Genomic DNA, 22171 nt, shown 5'->3' on the forward strand with positions numbered 1-22171 from the left:
AAATTATAAAATTGTCTTCTGAAGCGAAAGTATGCAGAAATTTTCTTGGTTTTTTTTTCTATAAACTGCTTTCTATTTTTCAGAAAATATTACTACTATATATAATACATTCTATCAATATACCGGGAATTAGTGGAAGAAAGCGGAAGAAAATGCTTCATTTATCATCTACTTTTATATTATCGCCTACAAAATAGGCCCCTTCTGAAGCAATACATTTTTTTCTAATGAACTATCCAGTTATTGAAACACTTTTTATAGCTGTATTTATGAATTGTCTCCCGTTCACGCAGCGAATTTATTTTTAATGTCTTTAATGCTGTCAAAACGGGTTGCAAGAAGCGGTAATGAAATTTTCTGTCCAATGTCGAGATCTTAGTCGTAATTTTCAGCAGCAGTATGCATTTTCTAGAATTTCACCAATATGATTTATGTTATGTTATATCTCTAGAACGGTTATTCTTAGGATAAAACGTTATATATAGTTTTTCAAGTACTATGGCATAAAGATTCCATTTTTCACGTTACTTTTCTCAAATGGGTAAGATTTCACAAAGTATTGAAATTCCATAAAATTCATATCTCCATTCTGGTGAGTTTACCACGGCACCACTATAAGTCAAAATTTATTGAAATGGAAGGGCTTTCCAATAAAAATATGCAAAAAATTGAAGGGGGGTGTTTTGAGATATAAAAGTTTTAAATATTAAATTCAATTTTAAGTAAGATTTTTAAAGGAAATTTTAAATATTATTTTTGCTAAATGGTTCATTTATTTTCCAACAACTTTCTTATACATCATGTTTTAATCAGACATCTGAATTTTGATTTCCGATTTTTTAAAAGAAAAATCAATGATTTTGATCACGCCCTTTCAAAAAATCAGTCATAATTAAAACTGGTAATATTATAATGAAAATTGTGATTTTAGGTAGTTTCCATCATGAGTACCTAGTTTCAAAAAAATTGTAGAGGGTCGGGTCAGCAGCCGGCTGATTTGCGGTGGAATTGCTCTATGACTATATTTGCATCTGATGCTATATTTTTTTTAAATTGGAGAGAACTTGCGCAAGCAGTTTAAAATACATTTAAAATGTTCGCTCTTCAAAAGAAAGCATGGGGCACATTAAACTAAATTGAATAACAAGGCGATAATTGTTATCGGTCGTTATCACTGCCGAATGTTTGCTGCTGATTGGCGCTGCACGTGTTGGTGCAATTAACTTTCCATTACGCAATTGCTGGTAGTCTTAGCGTCAGCCAATAATAATGCACCAACCTGGTGTAAAAATCAATTGCCGAATTTCAAAACAAAAAGAAACACGATTAACGCCGAGTAGTGCCGGGAAGCCGCTAAACAGTGCTTCGGCTCATCTGCCGATTGAAGAGCGTTTTGATGTTATTAATTTCACCGCAACGCCGAGTGTAATCATTATCTGCGTTGGGTGCTATTGGTCTATTTTTTCATAATTAGCTGAATGCGCACCTGACGTTCGAACATTTGGTTTTAAAGCTATCGGGAAAAATAAATGGTGTTTTATTGTGCCCTAATTGCATCTGTCTGGAACACAGATGAAAATAATGATGGATTGAATGCATATTGATACATTGCTAAACGATAACAGATGCTATACAAAATACGTGCGAACAGTTGAAAAGACTGATAGCAAATATAGCTTCTCGTTTGTTAAGCTTTAGCAACCCTACCATACAATTGAATGGAGACATTATATTTTTAGTGCATATGAAAATACAGGGTTTTCCATTCGGGCTTCCGAAAGTATACAGCCCTGCGCTGACAACCGTTTGACATAGCTGTCAACCAAAGCGTCATATCGTTAGTTGAATGTCTGCCATTTTACAATATGGATCGTTTTAGCATCGCACAACGTGTTAATTTTGTTAAATTATACTATAAAAATGATGAAAAACCGGCAAATGTTTTTCGAGCATTACGGACGGATTTTGGTCGTCATGGACGGCCTACAGAGCACACAATCGCTAATGTAGTGCGTAAATTCCATAGCGGATATGGTGAAACCTGTGCATCATCGTAATGTGCGTTCGGCCGAAAATATTGCTGCTGTTGCTGTCAGTGTGGAGGATGACCCGAATGTTTCGATTCCACGGCGTGCTCAGCAATTGGGCTTGTCAAACACATCATTGTGACGAATTTTGCATTTGGACTTGCACCTACATCCATATAAAGTCCAACTGGTACAAAAATTAGAGCGTGGTGACCATGGAATGCGTCGGGCATACGTCAATTGGGTGAACGAACAACAGCAGCAAAATGCTGAATTTTCGCATCAAATTTTCTTCAGCGATGAGGCACATTCCGAGCTCGGTGGCTATGTGAACACCCAAAATTTCCGTATATGGGGCTTAGAGAATCCACACGTGATTGTTGAGAGGTCATTGCATCCGCCAAAAGTCACTGTTTGTTGCGCATTATGGTCTGGTGGAGTCATCGGGCCGTATTTCTTTAAAAATGAGGACGGCGAGACGGTAACTGTGAATGGTGAGCGCTATGGCCGCATGTTAACCGATTTTTTTTTGCCAGAAATTGAAGATATGGATACGGATGACATGTGGTTTCAGCAGGGCGGCGCCACGTGCCACACAACACGACCGAACATGGCCATATTTCGAACGAAATTTGAGGCCAAAACGCATAATTTCGCGTTTTGGTGATGCCAATTGGCCGGCCGTCCAGATCATGCGATTTGAACCCGCTAGACTTTTTTTGTGGGGTTATGCGAAAGATCGTGTCTATGCCAACTCTCCGCAAACTCTTGAACATTTGAAAGACAACATTCGTGAAGTTATGACCGAGATACCGCCCCATATGCTGAAAAGTCATCGAAAATTACCTGTTCCGGATCAAAGTGTGCGAGAAAGCCCTAGGTGGACATTTGAATGATGTTGTATTTCACACATAATGGCATAAACCAAACTTTAATTTGAAATAAAAGTTTCATCGAAATTCGAATTCAAAGTGTGTTTTATTTCAATTTACTTTCGGAATTTAAAGTTGGAAAACCCTGTACAAAGGAAGAGGAAATTGTGAGACTTGTACTTGATTACAAGAAAAAGCTCAAGTTCAAGGACGATAGTTCAAGAGCTTTTCTTTTTCTTTCATTCCAATTCCATACACCATTACATTCTGCGACTAGGAATGTGAACAAAAAAGGCGCACCATGGCGCGGAAAAAAATCGATACATCCCTCAAATGACATGTTGCGCTACAAAACTTTTACGCAACGGGTGTTATTGTCTGGTGGCGCCTATGCCATAACCATCGTCATAATTCCGTATAAATTCGTTAGTATCCTGTATTCACAGCCGTTCTTTTTCCACCTTCCTTTTTCCGCAGTTCAACATTGCTATTGTCGACCACCCGGATGTGCTTGGGGAAACGAGGAAGGTACTGCAGCTCAGTCAACACGAGTCGATTGTCGAGCGGCTTCCGCTGTGCGTAGAAATCTCCCTCCAGACGGTCGAGGGGGATGGTATGATTCTGGAGGTCTGGTCGCTCAGCGTACAACCGGATCAGTGTGATTTGCAGCAGCGCGCCCCCCATGCCGTGTACAATCGGATGGGACTTTTGCTGAAATCGCTACTCTCAGTGACTCGTGCGACACCCGCGTATAAACTTTCCCGCCGGCAGAGCCCGGATTCGTACCAAATTTACTACAAGATTTACATCGGCGCACCACAGACCCATCAGTTGGGTGAGTATTTTTCTTTATTTTCATTGGCAATAGGGTATACCTCGCAACATGTCAACGTTCTTGGTTGTCCTTGGCAAATAATAAAAACAAGTGCCTAGTCATCCATAAATCGGCGGTACACAAAAAACAGAGAGAGTTGAGTTCAAATATGCCGGTCACATAGAAATATAATCAACGGTCATCAACTCCAATGAGTAGATGAATATTGAAGCATTGCCACGCACAATTTAATGCGAAACGAAAGAACAAATAACAACCCTGGTCCGGTCCAATGTTTGAATATTTTCCACTTGCGCCATTGAGTACGCAATGCTCCCACCGTCATCTGTCAACAGGCATCCATATTCCTCTTACAATCAACACAACCATTGCGGTATTTGATAGTGTTTGCGCAGAATCGTGTGCCTTATGTTTGCACCACTAATGGTTTCGCTGCTTCATCAATGCAACAACTGTTTGGTGGACTAACATAAATAAGCTGCACCTGAGGAGTGGCTAAAGTTACATAGACATAGCTCGTTATTCGATAAGGGAAACACGATTTTGTGGTTTGGAATTTTTCTCCCTTTTTCTCTTTTTTACACTTGTTTCGATGATCTTCTAATATGTGGATTCTATCGCTGAGGTTAGAATCCGGAAGACTATCGATAACACCGCTTTTTGAAACTCACATTCCAGCCGAAATATTACTCACCTTAAAATAATTTCTTTCTGTTCAAACTATATTCACTAATCGACGATATTCTGAAGTTGACGATTTTCATGCCACTGACCAGGGTCCGACATTTTCAAAGACGAAAAATGAAAATCGACTCTCTTCTCAGTCGCTTCGCTTCGGGTAGGACTACTTCGGCTTTCGCCGTCAACATGACTTGAATTGACTAGAAATTAACGTTAAAAGCGAGGATGAATGATGCACTATTCTAGCAAATGGCTATTCTGATTGACGTGACGAATGAATACAAATCTGCCTCTTCATTCAACCTGACTTCAATCTACCACTACTACTCCCCCTGACACGAATCTCGTTGCCCACGTACCCAATCTTATTTCAACATCTATATAAAGCTTGATTTCTGATTAAAAAAAAGTAGTTACACCATAAATGGACGGCTCCTTTGCTTACCCACCGTGAACTCAAACATCGATGCATGCATACGTGATACATGAGATAGAGAATCCTTGACGGGAAAGAATGAAATGAGATAGTCGGATTGTAGAGGGAGATAGCAACTAAACGCCAGAATGACTGTTGAGTCATGTTGACAGAGAAACTGCTAGAAGAAGCAAAAACTCATTCACTCAATTGAGTGCGGAGGCGGATTTTTTCATATTCCCCTGACTATCCTCAGTTTAATATGACTTTGCCGAGTCCTGGTTCGTATAAAATAAGCCACGGATGTCTTCAAATGTTTCCTATCAATCAGATAACCCGGCTCTGGATTCCGCGGCTATTCACTGAACGATGCTTTCTTCCTCTTCCATTCGCAAAACTGAGTGTTTTCCAGGGCGTTTCACGTTACCGTTCATTTTCAGTTGTGCATGGAGAGTACTTTCCGGAATTCTTTGATGTTTTGCTGCTCGCCATTTTGAAAAACCCTTTCTTGTCATCTACATGGCAAGAACAAGCTGGTGACGAGAGTAACGCATATTTTTGTTTCCCGGAGTCATCCTTGTTTCATCCTGCGCAGATACATAGCATAAACGAAACATTAAGAGCCTAATTCTGCGCGTTATAAATTCTTTCTGAGAGTTTATTAATTTCGAACGCTTCAAAAAGTCACATTCAGATACAAAACATTTAAAACTTACTGATTTCGGATAAATTCCGGATATGCAATACTGTTTTTGTTAAATTGGGGAGAAAAAAAAATTTTACGTCATAGCGTCGATGCTAACAGGTACAACAATTTGACATTTTCAGTGATGCCAGATTTGTTATATTTTTTTTCTGTACAACTCAAATTTTTTGGGTCAATTATCGAGGGACAACAAAGACTAAAGAACAATTTAACTGTTCAACAGTATGACCCCTTCGCGATCGTTTATCTGCTCTCAGCCACCACAGTAAGGATTCATACTAAATACTTTATTCACCGATGTAATAGTTTACATGTTTCTAAAAAAAATTTAATGTCTAGTGAACTTTTTCACGAATGTATGCAGCATTTATATGAATAATAGGTAACGCTACTCGGTAAATATTATTAGCGTGGAAAAATTTAAGGATCTCTATCCCATTAATTCCCACCGCAAAGGGTTAATACGCCCAACCAGTAGTCAATTGGTGTATTTAGTCTACAAAAACACGAGAGTGCGCAGAGTTAGGTGGAGTTCTAGCGTCTGGCATTTTCTTGACCTGTTTCTAAATTGAAAAAAGTTTGCAGAACATGTCAATCGCGATAATATACACAAAAAACAATCACCCAAAGTTAAAAGTTGTTGAATGAAAAAGTTGTTGTTATAAACGCATTCCCTTTAATAGTCCCCTTTTACCGATTTATGGTTTACAATTACAAACAATTGTATGCATTATTCATGTAATTTTCGTTCAAAATCAAAAAAAAAAATTTGGATGACATTATTTTTTTTTTGAATTATTCGATGTTTTTTTAATAAAATCTTAAACAATTTCCTACATTTCGTTCTTAGACAAAAATATTGTAGGTCTTATAGTTTTCAGTTGAAAATTAAAAAAAAAAAGTTGAAAAAAACATTATATTTCAAAAAATATCAAACTCAAAAACTATAAGACCTACAAAATTTTGGTCAGAGGAAGGAATATAAGAAATGGTTTAAGCATTTATTGAAAAATATCAAACAATTAAAAAAAAATGTAATTGAAAAAGAATTATTTTGAAAATTTAAATTGGTTTTTCTCAAAAACATTTTTTTTTAAATTCTGAACGAAAATTATATGAAAAATCCATACAATTACCAATAAGTCATCAATACATCCGAAGAAGGACACTGTCACAGGAAAAGAGTTTTTCGAACAAAAAACTTTTTCATGTTTTCTTAAAAAAATTACTGTAAATGTTCTACTCTTAACGTTTACGTATGTATACTATCGCGATTGACGTGTTCTGCAAGCTTTTTTCTATTTAGAAACATGTTCAGAACATGCCTTACGCGAGAATTTACACACGAAAATGTTACGAATATGTGCCATATATTTTAGAAACTACAAAAAATAGAAAGTTGGCGCTTACGACTAAAGTCCATATTTTAATAAGATCTGAAACTTTGTCGATTACACATGAAAAAGTTGTTGTTAGAAAAACTTTTTCCCTGTAAAAGTGTCCATCTTCCGATGTATGGATGACTTGTTGGTAACTGTATGGGCTATTCCAATTTTTTTTTAAATTTGATAAAATACGAGATACTTTTTGACGTGGGACTACGTCTAACCGGAGTATATGGGGGGTAAAACGAATACCTAAAGGGTGTGTCACATCAAATTGCATCACGGAAAAAACGCTGTAGAAATTCGCCCAGTAGATCGATGCTTTGAAAATTTTAGACAGTAAAATAAAAACTATTAAACAACTTTTAGCATTTTCTTTTTATTCATACTTCGAGCCCAAGCCCGTATACTCGCACCTTCCTCTTTACCCCGTCCATAAGGTTCTGTACAACGTCAGGTTGTAGTTTTTTTTGAACAGAAATCCATTTTCTCTTGAAGTCCGCCTCCGATTTGATGACTTTTGGGTTCTTCCGGAGGGCCTGCTTCATAATCGCCCAATATTTCTCTTTTGGGCGAAGCTCCGGCGCGTTGGGCGGGTTCATTTCCTTTGGCTCGAGGTGACCCCGTTGGCTTCGTACCACTCCAACACGTCCTTTGAATAGTGGCACGAAGCGAGATCCGGCCAGAAGATGGTCGGGCCCTCGTGCTGCTTCAATAGTGGTAGTAAGCGCTTCTGTAGGCACTCCTTAAGGTAAACTGCCCGTTTACCGTGCCAGTCATCACGAAGGGGGCGCTCCGCTTTCCGCAAGTGCAGATCGCTTGCCACACCTTGTACTTTTTGGCAAACTTGGATAATTTCTGCTTGCGAGTCTCCTCCGGAACGCTGAATTTGTTCTCTGCGGAGAAGAACAACAGGCCCGGCAGCTGACGAAAGTCCGCTTTGACGTAGGTTTCGTCGTCCATTACCAGGCAATGCGGCTTCGTCAGCATTTCGGTGTACAGCTTCCGGGCGTCTACCCCACCATGTTTTGCCTTTCGTCGCGGTTAGGAGCCTTCTGAACCTTGTGTGTACGCAGGCCCTCCCGCTGCTTGGTCCGCTGGACGAATGAACTTGACAAATTCAGCTTATTGGCGACATCCCGGACCGAACTTCTCGGATCACGTCTAAACTGCTTAACTACGCGCTTGTGATCTTTTTCACTGACGGAGCATCCATTTTTGCCGTTCTTCACCTTCCGGTCGATGGTTAGGTTCTCGAAGTATCGTTTTAGTACTCTGCTGACCGTGGATTGGACGATTCCCAGCATCTTACCGATGTCCCGATGTGACAATTCCGGATTCTCGAAATGAGTGCACAGGATTAATTCACGACGCTCTTTTTCGTTCGACGACATTTTTCCAAATTTACGAAAAATTGACAGCGAAGCATGGCCAACGTGATCTATACACTCTTATCTGATTATAAGCGAAAGCTGAAGATATAATTCCTAAAAATTAAATTTCTACAGCGTTTTTTCCGTGATGCAATTTGATGTGACACACCCTTTAAACACAGAACATGCAGGAAAATGTGAAAGATTCCGAACGCTTATAACTCGAACATTTCTTACTGAATCGGAAAGATGTTTGCATCAATTTATAGGGAATATTTCTACGCATCTATCGCAATTAGTAAAATGTTATTTTTCATTAGATAAGCAATTGAATAACGGTAAAATGTAACTGTCTGCCTCGTTTTGATTGGCCCAATTTACGGTTTCCCCAACACAGCTATCTAAACCAAGCAGCCCTGGGGAAATCGGCATTGCAAAAACATGAAAGCCGGGAGTACTTTTGTCCGACTCTAATATGTTTCCCTAACACAGAATTCAAATCCATGGAGCGTGGGGAAATTGGCTTTGCAAATTCATGCAAGTGGGGGTAATTTTGTTCCGACTGAAATGTGTTTGCCTAACACAGACTTCAAAACCAAGGTGTCTTGGAAAAACGGTTTTGCAAATAAATACAAACGGCGAGTATGTTTGTACTCTCTTGCCTTTGTGCTGACCAGAATATGTCTCCTTAACACGATCTTCTAAACTTAGGAACCAGGGAAAATCGTACAGACACTAGAGGCGAATGAACTTTCAAGTTTAAAGCCTCTATAGTATAAAAAGAAGAAGTTGAAGTTGTTGATTCATGCAAGTCAGGGGTACTTCTGTACCCGCATGTTTTTCTGCACTCCGAAACGTGTTTTCCTAACACGAATTTCAAAAGCGGATACGAACACAACGCTTTGGCTAGATTATTCAAAATTGCATTGAAGAACATGCCTTCATTTTGTTCCATTCAATCTAAAATTTAATCAATACAAACACATGATTGCTAATCTAAGGTAGTCCCACGACAACCTTGCGGTTATATGTTAGATTTAACCCATCCAAATTTCAACGATTTCCTACATTTCATTTTTTTTATCAATAAATAAATTTATCAAAAAAATCTTGAAATCGGCACAGCAACGACACGATGAACGCATTTTTAAAATCAAAATATTTGATTGAACATCGTGGTGGCAGATCGAAAATTTTATTTATCCCATCAATATGGGTTTTCTCAAAACCCCATCAATATGGGTATCGAATGAAAGGGCTTGACCAGTAGAACACAATTATTTATGGAAAATGTAAATCAAAGATGGCGGCCGCTACAGAATGGCGGATTACAAATTTTCTCAGAACCCCATCAATATGTATATCAAATAAAAGGGATTGACTAGTAAATCAAAGATGGCGACTGCTATAAAATGGCAGATTACACATTTTCTCAAAACCTCTTCAATATGTATATCAAATGGAAGAGATTTACTAGTAGAACACAGCTATTTATGAAAAATGTAAATCAAAGATGGCGACCGCTACAAAATAGCGGATTACACATTTTCTCAGAACCCCATCAATATGTATATCAAATGAAAGGAATTTACTAGTAGAACACAGTTATTTATTAAAAATGCAAATCCCAAATGGCCGCCACCACAAAATGACGCTATATATATTTTTTTCAAAACCTCATCAATATGAGTATGGAAAGAATGTTCTCGACTAGTAGAACATAGCAGATAATGAAAAATCCAATTCCAAGATGGCCGCAGTCCCCAAACAACTAATTACTTTTTGAATGGTTTCATTCAGCGTGAACTGTTTCTATGTATGTTTGAATGTTTGTAGGGTTGTCCCACATTAATAGAAAATTGACCCCGTTCTTGTTGACTGATTGATCTGAAATTTGGAACATACATTTAATTCTACTGTCATTATACAACTGCGTATTCCATGATCTTGAAGAATTCAAAATTCAAGATGGGAATTGGATGTCTTATTATCTGCTATGTTCTACTAGTCGAGAACCTTATTTTGATACCCATATTGATGAGGTTTTAAAAAATCTTGTGGTGGCGGCCATTTTGGGTTTACTTTTTTCATAAACAACTGTGTTCTACTAGTCAAACCCTTTCATTTGATACCCTTATATAATCCGCCATTTTGTAGTGGCCACCATCTTAGATTTGCATTTTTCATAAATAACTGTATTCTACTAGTCAAGCCCTTTCATTTGATACTCATATTGATGGGGTTCTGAGAAAATATGTAAGTGGCCGCCATCTTGCATTTTTCAAATAACTATTTTCCATACAACTTGGCTTATAACTTATCTCATACCCTTTTTCGATTAATAATTGTAGATAGGAAGATAGGTAAAATAACTTCGATAACTCTATTCGAACAACTTTTTTTGATTTTCAAAATTCTGTATATTTTCCTATATTGACACATGCTTACGTTTCAGTCTATAACTTTTCTCCTTCACGAACAAGAAAAAAATGAATTATGTGGAAAGATGAATGATTCAATTCTCTATGTAATGAGCATGATTTTGAAGGTTGTTACTCGATAAACAATCAATTTATTTCAACTGAAATAACTAATTATTCATTAAATCCAGCAAGACGTTGAACAGAAACTTGCACGCAACAGAAAATTTTATCCGCGGAACTTTCATCCGCTAACTTCACACATAGAGGCGAATGAACTGCAAAGTTTAAAGCCTCTTAAAAACATGCAAGCAAAGCCAGCAACTTCACACAAGTCAAAACGTGCGGTCCCAGGCGTATGTCTTACATATTAGGCTATTAAAAAAGTCCTGCGGTTTTTTTTTTGAATTTTCATTTGTTCATAAAATTAGTTACAATCATCTGTTTTAAGTCAAACATGCGCCGTTTTGTTCGATGACTTGTTCCCAACGAGATGCCAACTTCATAATACCCCTGTTATAGAAGCTCGCTTCCTTATTGGCAAAAAACTCGGATAGCCAATTTTCACAGGCCTCTTTTGTGGCTAACTTCTGACCACCTAGCTCGTTCGCCATGGACAAAAACAGGTGGTAGTCACTTGGTGCAAGGTCCGGACTATACGGCGGATGCAAAAGAACCTCCCATCCGAGCTCCCGGAGCCTCTGGCGCGTCACCAAAGAAGTGTGTGGTCTGGCGTTGTCCTGATGGAAGACAATGCGGCCTCTGTTTATCAGAGATGGCCTCTTCTTCATGAGTGCTACCTTCAAGCGGTCCAGTTGTTGGCAGTACAGGTCCGAATTGAGCGTTTGGCCATAGGGAAGCAGCTCATAATAGATTATTCCTTGACAATCCCACCAAACACACAGCAGAACCTTCCTGGCCGTTAATGAGGGCTTGGCCACCGTCTGAGCCGCTTCAGCGGGCTTCGACCACGACCGTTTGCGCTTCACGTTGTCGTAAGTGACCCACTTTTCATCGCCAGTCACCATCCGCTTCAGAAACGGGTCGATTTTGTTGCGATTCAGCAGCGATTCACATGCGTCGATACGGTCAAAGATGTTTTTTGCGTCAACGTGTGTGGCACCCATACATCGAGCTTCTTTGTGAATCCAAGCTTCTTCAAATGGTTAATAACGGTTTGATGACTTATCCCCAGCTCTTGGCTGATGCTACGGCTGCTACTATGCCGGTCTTTCTCGGCTAATTCAGCGATTTTGTCGCAATTTTCGATGACAGGCCTTCCGGAGCGTGGCGCATCTTCGACGACCTCTACACCAGAACGAAAACGTTGAAACCATCGTTGTGCGGTGTAAATGGAAACTGTATCGGGTCCATAAACTGCACAAATTTTATTGGCAGCTTGAGATGCATTTTTGCCTTTGTCATAGTAGTACTGTAAAATATGTCGGATTTTCTCTTTATTTTGCTCCATATTTGCGACACTATAACTCACGAACGAATTAACCAAACAAAACACTGTCAAGGACTATATTATAGCGCCTTTCCAACAAGCTATAGTATGACTCGATACAATGAATACAACTAGAACTACGCGCTTACAACGACACCTCGCGGAAATACCGCAGGACTTTTTTGACAGCCTAATATTTCTTCCCGGTCCTTAAAGTGTTAAGATCATCTTCAATTCCCATTCATACCCAAATGCAAGCCTAAATTGAAATATGGCAGCCGGCAGCCAACCATTTTCACTCCAGCATAATGAGATGGCTGCGCAATATGAGAACTTTCGAGAATTTCATTCATGGATGGCAGTCGCCCCCACTTATCCCGAGATCCATTCACGTGAGCGGTTTAATTGAGCTGCCCCAAAACCACCGCAGCCATCGTCATCATCGTGGAGGTCTAATACCGTATTAGGATCTACTGTGTATATATATTCAATTATCCCCGGCGTTGATCATCGCTTGCTGCTGCGCTCGCTTTGCAACCCAACCAGACAGCATCCATGTGCGGTTTTGATGTGTGGAATTTCCACGACGGCCACACGTCGCTTCCAGCGTTTCAACCCTTGCCCATGTCGTCGACGCGCAAAAACCTGTTTCGATGTTGTGAAACTCATCTTTCAAGACGCAAAAACAGGTAGACTGGTGGTGGACTTGATATCGAACCGTTTATAGTGCTTTAACACACTTTAGTTGGGGTTCGTTAAAATTGTCAATCTCAACCGCTTCTAGTCACTTGTTTGCGTAGCCCAGCTTTCCAGCTCCGTATTCATTCATAGAAAAGTGCAAACATCAACACACGCACACATGCGAATAACTTCATAAATATGAAATAGCCAACAAGTGACGCAAAGAAAAACTATAAAATTGATTAAAAGAAAAATATTTTTCCATGTCTCTGTCGGTGGCGACCTTGCAGAAGGGGAGATCTCAATCGAAGACGGACCCCCGGACGCATAGACCAAGACATACATTTTTCGCAACCGTTTGCAAAGTCCAGCGCTGAGGGAGAAAAAAAACCTCAACAAACACATCGCAGAGATCACAGCGTAACGCAAAGTGGAATGGAATGGTCCACTGCCTGCATCTCCAGCTCTCTGTATGCGCTCGAATATCGCCGCAAGGTTGCGTTTGGCTGAACAAGCAAATAGAAAAAAAAACATAAGCGGAGAAGTAAAATAGATGTAGTTAATTTAGTTTGACGGCCTTGTCGACGAAGCGTCGCGGGAAGAGAGGTAATGAGGAGCGACGCACAGTGATTTCAAATTTTCTAACCACCAAGTAGAGTTTTTGAAAGTGAGCCCGCTTTGATTTTTGAAGCTGTGTGAAGCCAGCGAAAAATTGTCTATTTTTTCTGTTTAACCAGCTTGTGATTGTCAAGTTTTACTAGTTTTATGATTTTTTGAAGCACTTAGATTTGATCCACGGAACGAACAAGCCAACGATTCGGGATAGGTAATTTTCCGAGTTGAAAGAGGGTTTGAACGCACAGGCGGTTGCGTCTTTCCTACGAATGCAAACATTGGAATTCAATTTCCACCATTTTCACCAATTGCTCACTTTCGAAGAAATTTGCTTGGTGGTTTTGTTGAGTGTTTCCACCGATTCAAATAAATGGAACAAAATGTCATTGGATCCTTTGGGCAATTAGTGAAAACGATACAATCCCAAGAATCGACCCAATTTGTGTTAGGAAATTATGTTAGTCTTGTGTTCGCAAGGAATATACGATTTCAATGAAAGTTCGTTTATCTCATGAATTATTTGGTTGTTCGGAACATAATTCATCTTCTTTTGTACTAGTAGAGCAGAGGTTTCCAGATCGTTCTCCACGGAACTTTCGCTAGTGCTCCGCGTAATTGTCGAAATCATAAACCCACTTTAAAAAAATGTTTTTTTTTCTCCAAAATCAACACCTATATATCGACGAAATTTTAAGAAAAAAAAACTCCACATTTGGTATTCGTTGTTTGACAACTCAAACAGCAAAGCTTGTTCATGGGGAATTTTGTTCGATTTTTCTTAATTTTTGGTTTACTCTTATAACTATGGAGCGTGGATCCGACCGTACTTTTGTATTTGTTCGGCCGATTATATCAATTTCTAGATGAGTAGGTGCGGAACTTTTAACGACCCATCAATTTATTTATCAGTAATGGCAGAGTCATCGCTTTAGATACCAATGAACTACTGTTACATGTTTGAAGCAAACAAAAAATGCTGGATAAATTACCTGTCTAATGGTATACAACATAACATATCACAATATCGATTCTGCAAAATATGCGTTTGGAATATCTTAATAAATCGTTACATGCCTCGTTTTCAATTTGGTATAGTGACGTAGTCCTACGTCAAAATCAGAAACTGTCCGTCTGGTACTGCTGTTTCGTTGCCGAAACACGTTAGCGATATCTTTGAGATTCTCAAAACTTGATTCTTTTTTAAACGGTTTTATTTAGCTTGCCCTGTAACATGTTTGTATGTTTGTAACATGTTTGTTTGTAGTGCTGTTTCACATTAATATGAATTTGATCCTCTTCCTGTTGACCGATTGATCTGAAATTTGGAACACACTTTTATCTCTGCAGTCACTATAAAACTGCGTATTTCATGATCTTGAAAATCCAAGATGGCGGCCGTTACAAAATGGCTCATCACATATTTCATCAAAACCTCATCAATATGGGTCAACGAAAGACCCATATTGAAAGGGCTTGACTAGTAGAATACAGTTATTTATAAAAAACACAAATCCAAAATAGCCACCACCACAAAATGGCGCCATATATATATATTTTTTTTCAAAATTCCATCAATATGGGTATCAAATGAATGCGCTTGGATAGTAGAACACAGTTATTTATGAAAAATGGCGTCATATATATTTTTTCAAAATCAATATCAATATCAATATGGGTATCAAATGAAAGGCCTTGACTGGTAGAATACAGTTATTTCTGAAAAATGGAAATCCAAAATGGCTGCTACCACAAAATACCGCAATATATATATTTTTTTTTAAACCTCATAAAAATGAGTATCAAATGAAAGTTTGGATTGATTGATGGATTGATTAGTAGAACATAGTTATTTATAAAAAAATTAAATCCAAAATGACCACCACTACAAAACGGTGAAACGGTGAATATTTTTTCTTCAATACCCCGTCAATATGGGTATCAAATGAAAGTGCTATTAGAACGTAGTAGATCATGAAAAATCCAAATCCAAGATGGCCGCAGCCCCCAAAAAATCAATTACTTTTTTAAATGGTGTCATTCAGCTTGACCTGTTTGTATGTCTATTTGAATGGATGTGGGGTAGGTACCATGTATTTTTGCAAATTTTGTATTAAATGAAATGATTTGACTAATAAAATACAGTACATCATAAAAAATTTCTGGGGAAAGTTAGATAAGAAATAAAAAATTAAAAAATAGCTGAATGACTTTATTAGAGAAATATATTAATGATACAAATAATGTACTAAAAACTAGAAAATAAAATAAGTAAAAAAAACTTTTTAAGTTAAACGGTTTTTTCGTGATTAAACATAATAATAATTCAGATAATGTACTAAAAGCTAGAAAATAATTGGGCAAGGACATTGATGAGACTAAAATAAAATCATGGGGCACGTTGGATTTCTATTATCCGCATTTAATGGTTTCATCATAGCAGAGCAACGTATATGGCCGGGTCAGCTAGTGTTTTCATGAAATTTGGGTAGGTTGGTTGTGTTCCAAGAAAATCTACCTGTTATTTAAATTGTAATCCAATAACTAACGAATCATGAGCGAGCAATATTTCACTTTGTACTATCTCTTGATTTTAAAAAGTGATAATTTAACGAAAATATTTCGGTATTATAGAAGAAAACATGATCATTCCCAGCGTAATAAAACATAAAAAATCTATTCCACTGGATTTTCGAGTTTGTGGCTCAAAAGAGAACTAGTTTCCATCATTTTGTATTTGACATATATATATATATATATATATATATATATATATATATATATATATATATATATATATATATATATATATATATATATATATATATATATATATATATATATATATATATATATATATATATATATATATATATATATATATATATGTATATGATGGAAACTAGTTCTCTTTTGAGCCACAAACTCGAAAATCCAGTGGAATAGATTTTTTATGTTTTATTACGCTGGGAATGATCATGTTTTCTTCTATAATACCGAAATATTTTTTATCGTTGGGAACCAACTATAGAGATCTATATTCAACTATACTTAACTTTCATTACATTGTATTCGAAAATCAATCTTCAATGTCTCCGGGTCAAAAATGACAGAAGAATCGCCAATAAGTTCATTCATCTCGATGGAACCAGACAACAATCAACAACAAGTATGAAACCAAGACCGGAATGGGCAAAAAACTAGATCTAGATAGAAGAAAACCGAAAACGGAGGAAATAAAATAATGTAGAATTGAATTTTATCGATATATTTCATATAATGATAATTTTATTGTATAGATTAATGATTTATACTTTGGCGGATACGCTATTGTTCTTTTTTTAAATCCATTATTTTTACAGGCTCAGTTTCATAAGTTTGAAGGAGCCAAACTCCTCACTGTATTGTTACAAGTATATATAAACATTTTTCCTTAATTCTAAACATAATGATGTAGAAAACCGATTACTCGCGGTCTACTCGAGTTTAGAAGGGTGACATATTTTCTTCAGAAAAAGGAAGAGATATAAGGATATGTTGACAATGTTCACACTCACATTCACACTCACATTCATCACACTCAATTCTTAAGCCTATCTTATATCTAATATGTATTTAAATTTCACTTTATTTTATTGTTAGTAAGAGGGGGTTTGATTTCTCGCGAAGGAAAAGGAAAAGGAGAATATAAGAATATAAGGACAATCAGACACGAAGATCGATAACTTTTAGGAAGACATATATTTGGAACATGTAATCAAGGTCTAACCAAGCCAACACATCTTTCACCGGCACATTGGGCTGCCTTCCTCTAGCTCGAAGAGAGTTTTCTAAATTCGATCTAGCAACAAGATACACCTTGCACGACCAAACAACGTGTTCGATGTCGTGGTAACCTTGACCACAAGCACATATATTGCTATCGGCAAGATTAAAACGAAAGAGTAGCGCGTCTAACGAACAGTGATTGGACATGAGTCGGGAGAGAGTGCGAATAAAGTCCAGACTTTTGAACCATCGAATGAATGCTGCGCAACCAATAACCTAAGCGAACGAATAGTTTACGTCGATTAATCGATTAAAACCCAGAGAAAAAAACGAACGGTTTTATCTGAAATTCAATCATTACTTTTGACGGTCCCCTAAACTCGTAAACGAATTTCAATGCAATCAACGCAAATTGAGCTTCGTTTACGAGTTTAGGAGAGCGTAAAAGATAAAATTGATTTTCAGGCAAAATGAACACTTTTTTGATTCCCGATGGCTTTCTAGCAAATGAGAAATATAAGTCTAACTAATTATTTCTCTCAGTGTGACGATTAATCGATTAATCGATTATTTGGGGCGATTAATCGTAGCGAAGTTCTGAAAAGTATTCGATTAGCTGATGAGCGAATAATTTCAAAAATCGGGGATCACTAAAGCCACCGCCCCAATTCATCTTCGTTCACTTACGTTGCCAGTTAGCGATGGTATGTTTACGAACTAAAGAATAAATTCATTTAAGGCGACTTGACGCTGATAAATATTGCCTTCAACTGCACTTGCCTTTGCTAATGAGTCAGCCTTCTCATTACCCGGAATTGAGCAATGTGAAGGGACTCAGACAAAGGTAATGAAATGACAGCGTCTGGTTAAAACACACAAAATTTCTCGTATTCTCTCAAGGAAGTACAGCGAGTGCTTTTTCCGGCGTCACTGAACGGATAGCTTTGACAGAGCTAAGACTATCCGTTACAATGTAATAGTGTTCAACAGGTCGTGAGGCGACGCTGTCCAGCGCCCAGTGTATTGCTGCCAATTCAGCAATATACACTGAGCAAGGATTCTGAAGACTGTGGGAGGTGCTAAAAAATTCGTTGAACACTCCAAATCCTGTGGTCTCATTCATAGAGGAGCCATCAGTAAAGTACATATTATCACAATTGATACGCCCATATTTTGCATTGAAGATCGTAGGAACGATCCCCGATCGATGATAATCTGGAATTCCATGGATTTTTTCCTTCATGAACAGATCAAAATGTACAGAGGAATTGATGTAGTCAGGAAAACGAACACGGTTGGGGATATAGGAATAAGGATCAACCTGCATGGAGATGAATTCATGATATGAAGTCATGAATCCAAAATGAAAATTTAGCCCGATCCGCTGCTCAAAATTTCCGATCACCAATGGGTTCATAAACTTACACCGGATGAGGAACCGAAGAGATAATAAATTGAAGCGAACTATTGTTCTCAATCAAATACGACTCCCCCCTCAGCTAGCGACACAACAAGCTTTCAGCTGCAAATCTGAATCCATCTCGATTAAAATTCAACATCATTCTTTGTGACTTTGTGACTTGCAAATCTACGCGCACAGTTGCAGAATTAACATCCCAACGGAATACAAACATTGTATCCCACATTGTATCAAAACGGTTAAACAGTTGATCTGTTCTAGCACTGGCGGGCACAAACAAATGCATGTCTGAACAACAAACCTATAAAGAACCGGTTAAATACGGTGACACGTTCGTGATTTATTTATAGATTTAACATTAGTACACACTTTTCCCAACAGTATTTCGACGATCAGCCGGCATGCGATCTCCCTTTCCCATATTACGGTTTTTGTTGGGGTTGTTGGGTTGCCTTGCGCTTTAGGTTCATCGAATACACAGCCACATACTCGACCTGGGGGAGAGGGTGGGGGTTTGTTAAATTAGCCGGCGATCATTCCGACACCGCCATTAGCGAGCGGTAGCTTAAAATGCAGATTAATAACGGTTGAATGCTATGATAGCAATCAGAACAAGGGGAAGAGGAAGAGGAAGAATCAACCGAAAGTGTCTGCCGGCGAAATGCCGAATAGTGATGCAGCGAACTTTTCCGCGGCATGTCATCACTGCCGGGTATATGATTTGCATCCGTCCCCAAGAACAGAATGAGATCAGTTTTTTTGTTGTTGCTGTTTAATAACTGTTTTTTATTGTACACAAACATAAAATATCAACAGGTTGTGTTCGTGCTCATGCAGAGTGTTGTTGCTTGAGTTGTGTAAATTTATTTTCTTCCTGACACACAACACGCTCTCTGGTCGCACACAGCAGCAGCATCACGCGAGGCGAATCGATCTTTCCGGAACAGCGCGCGCAAACGTGCTCTCGCGGACACACATCCCCACCTGACCGGCATCGCGTAAATACCACAATCCTGAAAGCTGTGTTTCTATTTTTTATTATTATTCAACTCGGGGCAAAACCGTTCATTAATACTCTGGTGTGGTGTGGTTGGCAAAAAAAATGAGACTCACACTCTCTACTGCCGTCGCGCACGGTACACTATTCGCCGGTTTCTACTAGTATATATCCGAGCCTATAAAGCCCCAAGTAGTTTATAGGACCAATCTTCTTGAAAACCTTGGGCTGTTGCTAAGCTCGCATACCATACCGCTTGTATGCCGTAGCGCTGAGGAGGACATCATCTTTATTCAGCCGGCACACGCGAATGTCGTTTTTATCGGCAAAAACGCCGGCTAAAGCTTAGTGAAGAGCGGTGCTTTTTTGCGTGTCATGTGTTTTAAGATTTTCATCATATGACTGACTGTGTGACGGCAAGGATAGGGGGGTTTCTCCCGGTGACAATTGAATTAAAATGAAATGCGTGGAGTAACATTTATAAATGAAATTTTGCCTGAACAAATTTTTTGAAACCTCTTGCGATTCTTTAACATAAACATTATCCCCGTACACACTTCTATATGTATATAAATAAAAATTCCAATTTTGAGCGCACAACCTCTCTGATAAATCTCCGTTTGATATTCGTTCTGGTCGGTTATAAAGGGTGTGTCACATCAAATTGCATCACGGAAAAAAACGCTGTAGAAATTTAATTTTTAGGAATTATATCTTCAGCTTTCGCTTATAATCAGATAAGAGTGTATAGATCACATTGGCCATGCTTCACTGTCAATTTTTCGTAAATTTGGAAAAATATCGTCGAACGAAAAAGAGCGTCGTGAATTAATCCTGTGCACTCATTTCGAGAATCCGGAGTTGTCACATCGGGACATTGATAAGATGCTGGGAATCGTCCAATCCACGGTCAGCAAAGTACTAAAACGATACTTCGAGAACCTAACCATCGACCGGAAGGTGAAGAACGGCAAAAATGGATGCTCCGTCAGTGAAAAAGATCACAAGCGCGTAGTTAAGCAGTTTAGACGTGATCCGAGAAGTTCGGTCCGGGATGTCGCCAATAAGCTGAATTTGTCAAGTTCATTCGTCCAGCGGACCAAGCAGCGGGAGGGCCTGCGTACATACAAGGTTCAGAAGGCTCCTAACCGCGACGAAAGGCAAAACATGGTGGGGAAGACGCGAGCCCGGAAGCTGTACACCGAAATGCTGACGAAGCCGCATTGCCTGGTAATGGACGACGAAACATACATCAAAGCGGACTTTCGTCAGCTGCCGGGCCTGTTGTTCTTCTCCGCAGAGGACAAATTCAGCGTTCCGGAGGAGATTCGCAAGCAGAAACTATCCAAGTTTGCCAAAAAGTACATGGTGTGGCAAGCGATCTGCTCTTGCGGAAAGCGGAGCGCCCCCTTCGTGATGACCGGCACGGTAAACGGGCAGGTTTACCTTAAGGAGTGCCTACAGAAGCGCTTACTTCCACTATTGAAGCAGCACGAGGGCCCGACCATCTTCTGGCCGGATCTCGCTTCGTGCCACTATTCAAAGGACGTGTTGGAGTGGTACGAAGCCAACGGGGTCACCTTCGTGCCAAAGGAAATGAACCCGCCCAACGCGCCGGAGCTAAAGAAATATTGGGCGATTATGAAGCAGGCAGGGGTTCGGAAGAACCCAAAAGTTGTCAAATCGGAGGCGGACTTCAAGAGAAAATGGATTTCTGTTCAAAAAAAACTACAACTTGACGTTGTACAGAACCTTATGGACGGGGTAAAGAGGAAGGTGCGAGCATACGGGCTTGGGCTCGAAGTATGAATAAAAAGAAAATGCCAAAAGTTGTTTAATTGTTTTTATTTTACTGTCTAAAATTTTCAAAAGGATCGGTCTACTGGGCGAATTTCTACAGCGTTTTTTCCGTGATGCAATTTGATGTGACACACCCTTTATTCCGGTGATGGCGGTGGGACGAATCTCAGTAATGATTCCGCTATTTGAATACAGTCAAAGTTCTCTATAACGACAATTTTTATAGCGACAAATCTCTCTATAACGACATGTCCAAAGGTCCCTTCAAAATCGCATAGAAATTCTTTTCTTCATTGCGACATTCCAGATTATCTATGCTGGTTTATCAACAACAAAAATCAATTAACAATTTGCTATTTTTTCTATTAAGAGAAAAATTTTCATCGGACGAATGAGCCGAATTTTATATTCATTGTTTAATGTTTTTTGTTTCAAGATGGTTAGACATAAATTACTTTTGTTTCTAATATAATTTGATTGTTTTGCGTGAGCTTGAGCGTTTCTCTCTTTATAGCGACATCTAAGCTCTCTATAACGACAATCTTTTATAGCGACAATTCTCTATAACGACGGTCCCTTTGCGATGTCGCTTTCACTGTACTATTTTCTACACAACTGAGCTACTTTGTACAATTCAACTTTTGAACAAAAATTAAAAATTCAACCATTCCATGCTAAACCGATACAGTGGTTTTCAAATTTTCGTGAAAATTGGTAGTTTTGCTCTTT

The 22171-nt window shown here is 38.7% G+C and overlaps 1 protein-coding gene across 2 annotated transcripts in view; it reads left to right on the top strand.

Annotated features, from left to right (window-relative positions):
* Nucleotides 1–22171, top strand: part of LOC129765336 (autophagy-related protein 13 homolog) — a 119107-nt gene that overhangs the window by 46213 nt on the left and 50723 nt on the right. For both annotated transcript variants that reach the window (XM_055765517.1, XM_055765518.1), the window contains one exon: nt 3377–3734. In XM_055765517.1, the coding sequence (XP_055621492.1) occupies nt 3377–3734 (358 nt within the window). The remainder of the gene's footprint in view (nt 1–3376; nt 3735–22171) is intronic.

This window comes from Toxorhynchites rutilus, chromosome 2 (genome assembly GCF_029784135.1).
Source record: "Toxorhynchites rutilus septentrionalis strain SRP chromosome 2, ASM2978413v1, whole genome shotgun sequence".
In the NCBI taxonomy this organism is placed as follows: domain Eukaryota; kingdom Metazoa; phylum Arthropoda; class Insecta; order Diptera; family Culicidae; genus Toxorhynchites; species Toxorhynchites rutilus.